This window comes from Tenrec ecaudatus, chromosome 1 (genome assembly GCF_050624435.1).
Source record: "Tenrec ecaudatus isolate mTenEca1 chromosome 1, mTenEca1.hap1, whole genome shotgun sequence".
In the NCBI taxonomy this organism is placed as follows: Eukaryota; Metazoa; Chordata; class Mammalia; order Afrosoricida; family Tenrecidae; genus Tenrec; species Tenrec ecaudatus.
The window spans coordinates 98,325,735-98,339,860 of record NC_134530.1 but is presented as its reverse complement, the minus strand read 5'-3'; the positions used below and the strand labels follow the sequence as shown (position 1 = coordinate 98,339,860).

At 37.0% G+C, this 14,126-nt stretch overlaps 1 protein-coding gene across 1 annotated transcript in view; it reads left to right on the top strand.

The window, feature by feature from the left end:
• The window catches only part of LRRC40 (leucine rich repeat containing 40), a 69,233-nt gene that overhangs the window by 39,838 nt on the left and 15,269 nt on the right, over positions 1-14,126 (top strand). The window contains exons 10-13 of the mRNA XM_075557290.1: positions 931-1,039; positions 3,945-4,052; positions 9,245-9,355; positions 11,077-11,154. Coding sequence (XP_075413405.1) covers positions 931-1,039; positions 3,945-4,052; positions 9,245-9,355; positions 11,077-11,154 — 406 coding nt within the window. The remainder of the gene's footprint in view (positions 1-930; positions 1,040-3,944; positions 4,053-9,244; positions 9,356-11,076; positions 11,155-14,126) is intronic.

Here is a 14,126-nt window from a genome sequence, read left to right as displayed (position 1 = left end):
CCACTCTCTCCTTCCCTCTTCCTTTGCTCCTGTGTGTTCTGATCAGAAGCACCCCTTTTCCTGAGCTGTAGCTTCAGCGCTGTGCTCTGAAGTGAATTCTTTTGAGGGGAGTGGGAGTGTCCGTCCACATAGTTGGGATTGGGGCCAGCCCGGCAGACCTCTCTATTGGTTCCCTGCTTCATGCTGGTATGTTGCATTCACATCCTGGCACACAGGGTTGAAGTCTGGTCCCTCTCCCTCTCCTGTAGAGATATAAGGAGCATCCTCCCCTTGGGTTGGTTTGTGTCCTGTTTCCCATGTCTTTTTTTTTTCTTTTTCCTTTCTCCTTTTTAGTTGGCTGCCATATGTATCAATGGATTGGGTCTGGCCCCTGCTCTTGTACCTGGATCTCACCCCAGGAATGTTACTACAGTTGATTTTTAAAAAAAATATCCATAATACACCAGATGTCAACTTGATAATGCAAATTGCCAGATTTTCAAATGGGTGGGAATAATCAGCTCCATTGTATCTAAAACTTAAAAAAAGAAAGACCTATGCCCCTTTGGTAGGCATTTATGGGAAATAATGCTTTTCCTTTGCTAACTTACTCCTCATAATAGACTCTGTAATTTTGTTTAAAAACGATTGGTTGTAATGTTTTTTCTTCTGAGAAATTATAGTTACTATTTGAAAGTTCTTTAGTACTACTAATATTCCTCACAGCAGGACTTATTAAAAGGGTTGAAGCCATAATATAATAAAATTGTATATTTTCTATGAATTAAATACTATATTTCAGACCCAGATGTATTTAAACATAATCCATGTGAGTAAAAGTAATCTCATTAGTGATACCTAGAAAACATGTGAGTTATACATATTATCAAGAATTTAGAAAAATAGTTTGTATTATAAATATCGATTTCATAGAACTCTGCCTTTTTCCAGATGATGGTCCCACCGAAAATAACTCTATTACTGAGACGGCCATGACGTTACCAAGTGAATCAAGAGTCAATGTACATGCCATGACTACATTGAAAATATTAGACTATAGGTATGTTACCATGATTTCAAAACTGTTTGAAGTGTGTGAGATTTTCTAATAGGAATCTTTTAGTAAAAAAGGTAATTGGTGAAGAATAATTCATTAGATTGCAGTGATACTTGACATAAAATAACAATTGCAAATACAATGATGAGATCAAAACTTACTAACAGTACTGTGAGTTTCACTGCCCACTCGTTAGGTGATTTGTGTTTATTATACCTGATAGACTGTCAAGTGTCTATTAGTCATAGTAATTTTAAAACATTTATTATAAAAATAGTGACAATATTGGTAATAAGAGTCTGACTTAATCAGCTCCCAGAGAGAATTTTTCATTGAGGTTCCATGTTAGTAAATAAATTAGTATAGTTAGTTGATGTAAACTTTGAATTTTTAATCTGAATACTATATCAAATAATAAAACAATTATGTGCTCCAGTGGCACATATATTAAAATGGAATAATTACTGCATTAATATGTAAGTCAAGACAAAAGCATACAACTTTCAAATATCATGGGAGTGTTTTGGGATGGGTAGAGAATATACCTTTATAAAGATTGCAGGTCACTGTTAGTGCTCTTCAGTACTCCTTTAAATAATAATAGTAAAAGTAACAGATACAGTCCAGGTGCTTGCAGTGGTATTTTCATGTAGGATAGCAAAAGTCCGAAAGAATGCAAGCCCAAGTGACAAGATTTATTCCAGAATCTACCAGACGAGGATTAGTGTCCGAACGCATTTCCTTGATGTATCAGTGGGAACCACCTGCTCAGCAATCTGAATACATTTTCTGTGTCACGTAGTTTTCACTCCTTGTTTGATGCCCTTTCTCTATGTAGACATGGCTACTCTAAGTGGGCTTACTCTGGCATCCACCTGTGATATCAAGTAGTGCCACTCTGTATTCCTATTTTTGTTCTCTTTTCTCTTAGTATAGCATGGCTACATACCTGTCACAAAATGTAGCCATTCTGTACATGTTTTTGGAGCCCAGTAAACCTCAAGTTCTAAGCAAGGCTTCATAAGCACAGGAATGATGAATTCCACTTTATCCTTTCCTCTATGGCATTTAGAACTATTTCCATCCTCGGACACTACTATTCCTTTTTCCTTGAATGGATGCCATTTATTTAAACTACCTGTTTTTCATCTGGATACTGAATCTGCTGTTGCTTTTACTACTCAAAGCAATCTTGGAACTAAGATTAATAGAATTTTATTTGAGACAACCATTTATACTTTTAAATACAGCTATCATAAAACATAATAAGGATAATTCTTAAGCCATACATTTTCAGTTGTTCTAATTTTAAGTTTATTATAATTTGTTTTTCTCAGAGACTTAAATTAGAAAGGCGTATCCTATTTTAAATACAAATTAATTCCTAATCTCAGCACCTTCAACTAAAACTTAAAATTAGCATGAATGTTCCATGTTTGATTACCTTAAATCACTTTTTCGAGACTAGATAATTTCTGATTGAAAAGAAAAATGCTACATTTGAACTGCAGGAAATGAAGCCCTAAAGCAGAATTTGAAGGTATAACTCTGAAATCCTGGCAAAACAATCCGTTTACCTATCTGTATTATTTTGTCTTTCTTACATAATTCTCTCAGTGTATAACTGAAATAGACTAAGGCTAAGTAAAATTGTCACAAAAGTCCTTTGTTCCAGAGCGTCCTTCCCTCCTCCTGACCAAGGTAATCCGTGTTTTATCATCACAATGAAATGCAGCACCTCCAAGTGCCCTTTTGACAAACCTTGCTTAAACTACCCCTCTCCTTATTAAAACGAATCAGCAAGTTTATATCTGTCAACATCGCTTACTTAGTGATCTATGAATTTTAACTTCGTTTTTGCTTTCTGTAACCTGCTTGCTCCCTAAATGATATAAAAGGACTCCCCCAATGAAACAGCCCCACTGCAGTATGAGGACCTTTCCTTTTAAATGTCCCCTCTGCAGTCTGGGCTGCCCCGGTAGAATAAAGGCTTCACATAATTTGAATTGGACATTGTAGTGGTCTTCATTTATTTGAACCAGAAATATAACATGTAATATTGTTTTTGCCATTTAACCAGCCTTTCTCTTAAGTGGTAGGTAGCAGTGTACTGAGTAGGAGTATTAAAAATTTGTAAACAAAAACAAAAGAATGTAAAGATTATTAGAATATTAAGAAAGTATTAGTGTCTAAGTCCTGTTATATGTTTATATAAGGTTAAATTTATATTTTATTGAAATTTTTAACAAAAAGGAGAAATATGTATATGCAACAGATGTGGGAATTCAGGTTCTAGTTTTACAGAATTATGAATCAGGACAGATAAATGAGAAAGCTCAATAATTGTAGAACTAGGAATAGTTTAGTCTCTGTTTATTGCTCTGTTCATTATGTACATATTAAATATGGAAGTAATGGTTTAGGTTACAAACCTAATGTTTAGCTTGGCATAATGTTGAACTTTCAAAATTTGTTGCTATCTTCTAGTAAATAACATATTGCACCTCCTCTTCCAAATAGCTGACTGATAGAGCCCCTCAGAAAAGCTTATACAAGAAAAAGGGCAGCTACTAGCTTTTAAAATTAGAGATTTGTTCTACTGAGAGAAAAGAAAGCGTTGTCCGTTTACTATATTACTTCTAGACATTTTTAATGCCAATTTACTATATTACTTCTAGACATTTTTAATGCCACAAAGAGGAGTTGTGCAATATGTATTATGAGATAATATGTTGTTTGAATTTCTAATGATGTGCATTTTATAGTTTGACAGGTTTGTGTGATAGTCTGCAAAACTTAATAATTCAACTGCTTTGAAAAGTTTGTTAATAAAATCTTTAAAAGTCTTCACAAACTAAATAATAAGCTTACTGCTAAAAATTGTGCCTTTTTAACCATTTTCATTTAGTGATAAACAAGCAACTTTGATTCCTGATGAAGTGTTTGATGCAGTAAAAAGCAACATTATCACTTCTGTTAACTTCAGTAAGAATCAGCTACGTGAAATTCCAAAAAGGTAGGAACTGTTGATGGTGCCATTTCTATTAAGTTGTGACTCATTCTCTTTTATTCATCTTATTTACAAGAATAATTATTTTCCATGGTCCTAACATTTTAAATATGCACAAACTTTCTTGTATTATGAATATTAAAGGGATCTGGCATATGTCATTAGGTATTTCCTGATATAATTTTCAGGAGCTCTGGTGGTTCTATCAGGTAGCGATTGACCTGCTAACCACTAGGTTGAGGGTTCGAACCTACCAGCCACTGCTCTGATTAAGATTTACAAAGCCTTTGAAACACTATATAGGGTTGTTTGGGATCAGAATTGACTCACTGACATTGCTTTTGGTTTACATTACCAAACATAATGTTCTTTGCTGGGGACGAGTCCCTTCTATTAACATGCTCAAGATACATGAGATGAAGTCTCGTCATCCCTGTTTCTAAGGTGGATTCTGGTTATACTTCTTTTTTTTTAAAAAACATTTTATTAGGGGCTCATACAACTCTTATCACAATCCATGCATATACATACATCAATTGTATAAAGCACATCTGTACATTCCTTTCCCTAATCATTTTCAAAGCATTTGCTCTCCACTTAAGCCCTCTGCATCAGGTCCTCTTTTTTTTTTGTTTCCCTCCCTCCCCGCTCCCCACTCCCTCATGAACCCTTGATAATTTATAGATTGTTATTTTGTCATATCTTGCTCTATCCGGAGTCTCCCTTCCCTCCCCCCTTCTCTGCCGTCCATCTCCCAGGGAGGAGGTCACATGTGGATCCTTGTAATCAGTTCCCCCCTTCCAACCCACTCACCCTCTACTCTCCCTGTATCGCCCCCACCCCCTGTTCCTGAAGGTATCATCCACCCTGGATTCCCTGTGTCTCCAGCTCCCACATGCACCAGTGTACAACTGGTTATACTTCTTTCAAGACAGATTTGTTCATTCTCCTGGCCAGCGCATATGTGTTCAATGTTCTTTGTCAGCATGACAAGTTGAACGCAATTAATTACTCTTAGTCCTTATTTACTTTCCCTTTATCACATGTTTATGAGGCAAATGAAAATATCAATATTATGGCTATGTCAGGGTTACGATAGTCCTCAAAGTGATATTTTGCTTTTTAACACTTTAAACAGGTTTTTTTGTAGATTTATCCAAAGCAACATATAGTGTTTCTGGACTGGTGTTTTCATGAGTGCTGACTGTGGAACCAAGTACAATGAAATTCTTGACTGCTTAAATCTTTTCTCCATTTATCATTATGCTTATTGTTCCAGTTGTGAAGATTTTTGTTTTCTTTATGTTGAGATGTTATCCACTGCTGAATTCTCTATTCTACGATCTGAATCAATAAGTACTTCAAATCCTCTTAATGTTCAGCAAATAAGGTGGTATTTTCTGTATATTGCAGGTTGTGGTGACTCAGTTGATGACACAATTGACATAAACCATTTAACCAGTGTAAGTGCTTTCAGAAGAAAGACTTGCGATCTACTTCCCCCAAATCCTGTGGAGGACAGTTCTACTGAAAGCACTTATATATTGAAAAATGCTAAGTGTAAAGCGTTCTGTTGCAGAAGGAGATCTAGCCCGTCACCTTGTTCTCTGGCCTGGAGGCCATTTGATAGAAGACTGGACTATTTATTTGCTTTTTGCTAAAATACACAATCAGGATTGTGTATCACACTAGATATCCAGGGTCATCTGTAAAAGTGCCTAAACATTTTGATCACTAGCCACTTGTCTGTCAGTGTATCATAATGCGGTGGCTTGTGTGTTGCTGTGTGGCTGGAAGCGATGTCACTGCTATTTCATATACATCACGGTCACTCAAAGTAAACATGTTCCAACAGAGCTTCCAGTCTAAGAACTGTCCACTTCAGTTAGCCTTGAGAAAACAGCAAAACTTTGTCAGTTATTTAAAATCTCTTGAACAGCAGCAGATCAATGTCAGAAATGGTGCCGGAAGATAAGCCCCTCAGGACAAAAGGCACTCCAGTGTGACTGAGGAAGAGCTGGCCAGTGATGCGGTTGCAGTGAAGCCTTGGGAACCTTCATCTAGACGCTGCTGGGGCACAGCGCAAAACGGCTTTCAACATGTATTGCTAATTGGAAATGGAGATATGCGGAGTATGAATCTAGGAAAACTGGAAGGCCAGAAGTGAAAACAAAAATTCAGAAGTGAAAAGGAAGCATAAAGATTAATATCCTAGGTGTTAGCTGAAATGGACTGGTACTGGCAATTTTGAATCAGAAAATCACATGATTTATTTACTCTCCCAGGAATGAAAGATTCGAGAGGAATGCTGTTGCATTCATCATTTAAAAGAACATTTCAAGATCTATCTTGAAGTAAAATGTTATCTCTGACAGGACAATGTCTATATGAACACAAAGAAACCCAGTCAGCATAGCTACTATTTAAATTTGTGTACCAACCACAAAGCTAGTGAAGATTTGGACCATCTCCTGTCTGCAATTAACCAAATATGCAATCAAGGTGCCTTGATAATTATTAGCAATTGGAATGCAAAAGTTGCAAACAAAGAGTAAAGAGCAATAGTTGGAAAATATAATCTTGGAGATAGAAATGAAGCCAGCGATTGCATGATAGGAATTTTGGAAGAACAACAGCTTCATTGCAAATACCATTTGTCTTGACTTAATGTTCTATAATTTACCTATTTTCTACTTTATCTCTCTGGATGCTAATATCCATTGCAATGGCAACACAGGAACTCAGACAAAATTCATGACCAAAGGGTTTATTAAGGAAGTGAACAAGTTGTAATAGCAGTGAGAAATGCTTTGGGGAGTTGTTTATCGGGAAGTGTTAAAAGCTTCAGGTCACTAATAAATGCGTAAAGGGGTATGCTACTGCTGCGAGCCTCACCCCTAAGGTATTCAGCTCAATCTGTGTCAGTCAGCAGATAGGGCTCCCTGAATTAAGTGCCCAGAGGCACCCACTCCAGTAACCGTCAGCCCAGAGGCACTCAGCTCCAATTCTGTGGGTCAGTAAGTCCAACTCCCCCCACCCCCAATTCAGGGGCAGAGGCACCCCACTCTGCAAGCTAGCCTCTTGGAGGAAAACACACAACTTGCTTTGTGGCTTGGGAAGTCCATTAATCATTCTGTTCAATGCTATGCCTTCTGGTGCTACTACTGCTCTTGTGGTGGTTTAGTTGTCCAAGAGGCTCATTGTGCAGGGAACCTCTGGTTCAGAGGAGGCCCTCCGTTCTTGACTCTTGCTGGAAATGAGATCCCTCCTCCTGCTTTTCAGAACTCACTGTATACACAGCAGGCTGGCACTCTAGGGAATCCTATCCGTAGTTACTTAGAGGTGTATCCTATAAACATCTTCTCCCACCGGCTTACCAGATGCATGCAGGGAAAGGTCATTTGGTAGGATTTAGATATACTGGCTAGAAGAGCCATATTAAATAATTCACAACCCCTGTGCCATTTTTCAGTAAAACTAAAAGTGTATTTCTTGGATTTCTCCTAATCAAATACATAGAAATAAAGTTGATTACATTTGTAGGGGCATGATGGATAAGCTCAGAATCAGCAGCAAGAACTAACTAGGCCTGGGGCCAAGAGGAACAGCCATTAATTGCTCATGCATAACTTCAGGTTTACTTTTTTAATATTTTGCCCATAGAGGATTTCAATATTGTAAAATATTTAATGATGTAGGGAACATCAGAAGATGGAAAGACTACACAGAGTCTCTTCCAAAAAGAACTAGTCTACATTTGACCTTTTCATTAGGTAGCATATGAGCTAGAACCAATGGTCCTGAAGGAAGAAGTTCAAGCTGCACTGAAAGCATTAGCCCAAAACAGGGCGCCAGGAATTGATTGAACACCAAATGAAATGTTTCGACAAGCTGATGAAGCACTAAAGTAAGTACTCACTTGTCTATGCCAAGAAATTTGGAAGACAGCTACAAAGAAAGGTGACTCAACAGAATGCTTAAATTCTAGAACAATATTATTAGTAACACTGAAGAAAAATAGGTGCCTTGAATTATGGTGCTGGCCAAGAATATTGAAAGTACCATTGACTGTCAAAAGAACAAACAAATGTATCTTGGAAGTACAGCCAGAATGCTCTGTAGAGGGAAGGATGTAGAAAATTTGTCTCGTGAACTTTGGACATGTTATCAGTGGAGACCAGCCCCTGGAGAAGGACATCCTGCTCAGTCAAGCAGAGGGACAGTGACAAAGAGGAAAATCCTTGATAAGGTGTGTCGACGTTGTGACTGCAACAATGGGGTCAAAACAAGAACAATGGTGAGAATGGCAAACAACTTGGCAGTATTTCTTTTGGACATTGTGTCCTTATGAGTCAGAACAGAACAATAATAACAACCACATCTTAAAAGTATTCTTGTGACACTGTTGGATAGCTGTTGGACAACTAACCTCAAGATCAGCAGTTCAAACCCACTAGCCACTCCTCAGGAGATCGATGAGGTTCTCTGTTCCCATACAGATTTACAGCTTCAGAAACCTTATATAGGGTCACTATTAGTTGGAATATATTCGGTGGGAGATATGAATATTAAATAGTCTAAGTCAGGGTTCCTCAAACTTTTTAAACAGGGGGCCAATTCACTGTCCCTCAGACCCGTTGGAGGGCCAGAATATAGTTTAAAAAAAAAAAAAACTATGAACAAATTCCTCTGCACAGTACACATACCTTATTTTGAAGCAAAAACACCCAGTGGGCCGGATAACTGTCCTCAGCGGACCGCATGTGGGGCAAAAACAGCGGACCTCATGTGGGGCAAATAGGGCAAAAACACCCAGTTGGCTGGATAAATGTCCTCAGCGGACCGCATGTGGCCCATGGGCCGTTGTTTGAAGACGCCTGGTCTAAGTAAAGATCTATGATAAAATAGGTCTGCAATTTATGTTTTTATGTCATGAACAGAATTAAGTATAAACTGCCAAGAAGATAATTTTTTCATCTTTTTGCCATAAGTGGTTTACATGCAAAATAAATATGAGTTTGTTTTTAAAATCGAGCTTCAATTTATATTTAAGTTCAAAAGAAACTTTTCAACAGGTAATAGCAAGGCTTTTTTTTCCCCTGAAGAACCTTATTTACCTCTCGTGTATTATGTTTTTAGATTTGAATACATCACAGTAAATTTAAGTTGCTAACAACTGAAAATTTTGTTTATTTCAGGATTATGGAAATGAAGGAAATGATTTCTGATGTTAACCTAAGTTTTAATAAACTTTCCTTAATATCTTTGGAATTATGTATGCTTCAAAAGTTGACATTTTTAGATCTCAGGTATTTATTGATACTATCACTTGACTTCTTTCATTATAACTTGTTTTTGAGTTTGCCTAACTTTCTATTCCCTTCTTGTTTTCCTAAGTACATAAACTAGTCTTTAATTTATAAAGGTACCACTAAGTATTTAGGAAATACTTTATCAGACATCGACTGTGTGTAAGCAGTTCATAAATTGCGTGATAGGGCATAAAATTATCTAAAATATTAGCATCAGCACACTTACACTTAAACAAAACTGAAAATCAAGACTTCATAAACATTGAGGGTAAATTATATGTAGTTCACATTTTGAATGCGAACATCGCAAAGGACCACCGTGGTTGTATAGTTGTTGCTCAGTAGCTGGTATGGTTACGCAGAAATGAAGAGGGAGTATCGTTACATTATTCTTCTGCTTTGTGCAATTTGAGTGATTAATGTTTCCTTAAAGAGTATTTTTGTTTCCTTTTTTTCCCTGTAGAAGATAGGATAAAACTTTTCTTCTTTTTAGAAGGAAAAAGAACAACACTATGGGGAGCAACAGAAAGAAAGGAATTATGTTTTAGGCTCTGCAGACATAACAGGAAGGTTAATTGTAAAAATGGCCAATTGGAAGTGATAGGATCAGACATTTCATAATTCAGGGACAAAAGAATTTGTCTTGGGATTAGGGTCATTTATTTTTCTGGGCTTTAACATTTTATTTTTAAATGATACCACTCTGGGTTCCTAGTAAGTACATATCATTACAGGTGTCTTTTAGTTAATTTAAAATATAACTCCTCTTGCCTCTGTTTAAGTAATAGCCAAAGGACAAATTGTTTGTCCTTAGAGATGTATTTTTTAAAATGTATGGAATTAAATCTAGCAGTCTGGTCTTACCAATATGGGATTGTTTCTGCAATTAAGTGATCTAATCTGCTTTTTATGTCTGTTAAGACTTTCAAGAAGCCAGCAGTAGGTGATTCCACACAATTTAAGTATAATCACTGGAGCAAAGCCTAAAGAAAAGGAACAGAATATAAATTGAACGGAAGAAACTGTGACTCTTACATATTAGACATGATCTTTGAAACCCAAAGCAAGAGGTTAAAGAAAATCATTCAGCTGTGGAGCGGTTTCAGTTATAAGTAGCCATCTGTTGAGCAATTTTTCACAAATGCATTCTATTATTAGATAGTTGTAGTGCCTATAGAACTGTTTTGCCATATTGCTAACCTTCCTCCTAACACCGCTCCAGTCCTTATTCCCAGGGAAATGAGAATGTGCTCACATCTATATTTCATCATGAAAGAAAAAAATGAGTTACATTAATTGAATTCATAAATTTAAAGTAGAAACTAGCTTCCTTAAAACTTTTAAAGTAGAAAGCTCCAAGTTGCTAAACATATGTAGTCTCTTTACGTTTCTTGTTTCATTGGTTTTTCTATAATTTTAAAGAGAAGTATTGGTAAGCCAATTGGAAGGACACGAAGGATTTGTTTACAACATTTACCTTGTGAAGAGTGGTTGCATTCCCAGTTGATACCATATTGATATGATTAAGGACTTAGCACACTAATCAAGTACATGAGCTGCCTGATGTATTCAAAATTCTCAGTACTCAGCCTTAATGATATCAAATCAAAGACTGATGAACTGATCTAAATATTGTTTTACTGTATAACATTTTAATAATGAATTAATTATAAAAATATTCACACATTCTAAATTCTTTTTTTTTTGTTTCAATTTAGAAACAATGTTTTAAATTCTTTACCTGAAGAAATGGAATCACTGGTAAGATTACAAGTGATCAATCTTTCCTTTAACAGGTAAGAGACAGCATAGAAAATTCTCAGACTTACATTCTTGAAAATCTGTGAATCCTTACTAGTGAAAAAGAATGAAAAGAGCCAGATAAAAACCAAACACTTGCTCCAAGTGGACTTTGACTCATAGTGGCCCTATTGCGGTTCTGAAGTTGTCAACCCTGCTGGTACAGTGATTAAACACTTGACTACTCGCTGAAAGGGCAGCAGTTTGAATCTACCAACCATTTCAGGGAAAAAGATAAGGTATTCTGCTTCCCTAAATTCTGTTTTGTCCTATAGGGTGGCTGAGAGTCAGTATCAACATGAAGACAATAGATTAATCTTTATGGAAGCTCATGGCCTCATCTCTCTCTGGTGGAACCTGTGGTGGCTTTAAAGCACTTACCTGCATTTGGTTAGCAGCCAAATGTTTAACTACTGTGCCACTAGAAATCTGTAGAGAAATAATAAGATCCCATGTTTTAACTTTATTTAACTGTTTAGGCTCTAATTCCACATAGTTTTGCATAAAAAAGAAAGTGATGTTACTTATGTATAATATCCACAATGGATGTCCATTTATTGTTGTTGCCCTTTTTCCCTTTTTTAAAAACTTATAATTTAATAGGAAGATAAATATGCAAATAAATAATTATAATATCTAACTGGTGAAATAGAAGCATAGTGCCCAGAAAAAAGTGTCTCCTGAGATTACCTAAGGTAGCATTTTCTAAGACCAGACCGAGTTGAGACCTTTAGCTACAGTGTGTAGCTAAATATTTGAGCTCTTAAAGAGGATTTCTGGTATCCATTCTTATAATCTCCAAACCATGGTAACAATTCAGTCTCCCTATTCTCTCATGCAAACTTTGAGTTGTGTTTACCTCTCCAATTTAACTGGTAAAAATATTAGCTTTCATACCCTCCAGTCTTTTTAGTCTTCTTTACTTGGAAGTTATTCCTTCTCATTTCAGTGTGACAATGTACCTTCTGTTTTTCTGCACGTGAGAAAGGCTCAACCAAACTCACAACCGTCAAGTCGATGCCGACTCAAAGTGACACTCCCCGCCCCCCGCACACGCTCCCGTTTTCCATGACTGTATATGGGAGTAGTAAGCGTTGGAGCGTCTAATGGTTTCCAACTGCCAACCATGTAGATTAGAGCCGAACACATAATAATTGCACCACCACAGCTCCTGAGAAATACTAGTGTAATTAATATGCCTCATTGGCATCAATTCATATCCATGACTCCAAACCCCACTCAGCCCTTTGTGTCAGCCTTATCTTAACCCTCTTACTCACTGTAGATGTTGACACCATTTCTTGTCTCCAAGTTTCCCAAAAAGACTAAGGGTCTTCCTGATTACACACCTTCATCACTCATCAACTTTTAGACTCATCTGCTTCCCACCTTGTAACTCTTTAGTTCCCACCTTTTACTCTTTAGTTAAACTCATTGCAAAGTAATATATATTTATGTTTGGAGTATTGCCCCAATTCTTTTGAGTGGGTGATATCTTTAAGGTATTGTGTACAGAATGGCAGGGAGCAGGAATAGTAGACAAAAGATAGTCCCTTGGAAAACACTTACATGAAGAATTAATGTAATAGAAAAAAAATCCATGAATGATACTGAATAGAAATAGTAGTAAGGTATGAGTAGATCCAGAAGAGGATTTTTGCCATGATGTTTAATGTAAAAAAAAAAGTTAGCGTATATACTCAAATATAAGCCAACCCAAGTATAAGCCGAGGTCCCTAATTATTACCTAGGAAACCAGAAAAACTGATTGACTCGAGTATAAGCCTAGGGTGGGAAATGCAGGATGTGAATTAACACAGAGACCAGAGGGGAGAGACGGAGCGCAGCCACAGACACATCCTCACCAGTTCAGCTGCTGGTATAAGTGAATCACTACAGTGCTTCTGCGAATTGGAGCCGTCCACGTCATAGGACGGTTCTGATTGGTTAGATGTGAGTAAACAAACATTCAAAGCCCTGCAGTGTCAGCGGGGCTTTGAATGAACAGAGGAGGAATGCAATCACCTGCGAGATGTTACACCTCACTGGGGTACCACTGACCTGTGTATAAACCAAACCCCAGTTTTTCAGCACAAAAAATGGGTACATACGAGTATACATGAGCATATACAGTACATGAAAATAGATGCTAGTTGTGTCCTATTACTTATGGAACAGGACTGAAATGTGGGCCTCAGCATTTATGCTCTCGTCCTCTAGACACTGATGGAGAGAGGTAATGGGTTTAATGTCGAAAGGTTAGACTCAGAGTTTCACATGATTCAGTTTGGTTTACAAACAATCATGTGTCTCTTAATACTAAATCTTTAGGAATTTCTGGTTGGAAGAATGACAGAAGTAAAAGAGAAGAGGTAATTAATGACCAAATCTGGGCTTTAGACTTGAATAAATAGTTGGCATTGCTATTCATTTATATGAATGCATTCCCAGAACTTTCTGTCTTCCATGGTCACTTACCTCCATGCAGCAGGTTTTCAGTCTTGTGAGTTTACCAGTGTATTATTTTTCCTGTCTATCACTTCCTTATTGTCTCTACTGATTTCTTGTTTAATTTAGAGTTCAAGGTACATCATCCAATTAATCCTGTACCTTTAGCTTTTTGTTCCTTTGTTCATCTGCCATGCTCTGCAGACAGAAAGACTCGTCGTTGTTGAATTAGTGTTTCCAGAGTTGAACCCCAGTTGCTCAACCATGTTACTCAACAACTGTTACTATTTTCCTTTTATGGTGACCAAGAAACTCACCTGTTACTCATTTTTGCCTTTACTTTTTCATAGTAAATTTGCCCTCCCATTTTCCAGTACTGCGATTTCATATCTTTCCCTCACTTGTCAGTTGATTATCCTGCTTTCTATTTCACTGAAACCATGGAGGTCTGCAAAATAGAACTTCCTTTTAATCCCACTGCCAACACAGATACCTTTCTATCATTGTCCTTGCTCATTTC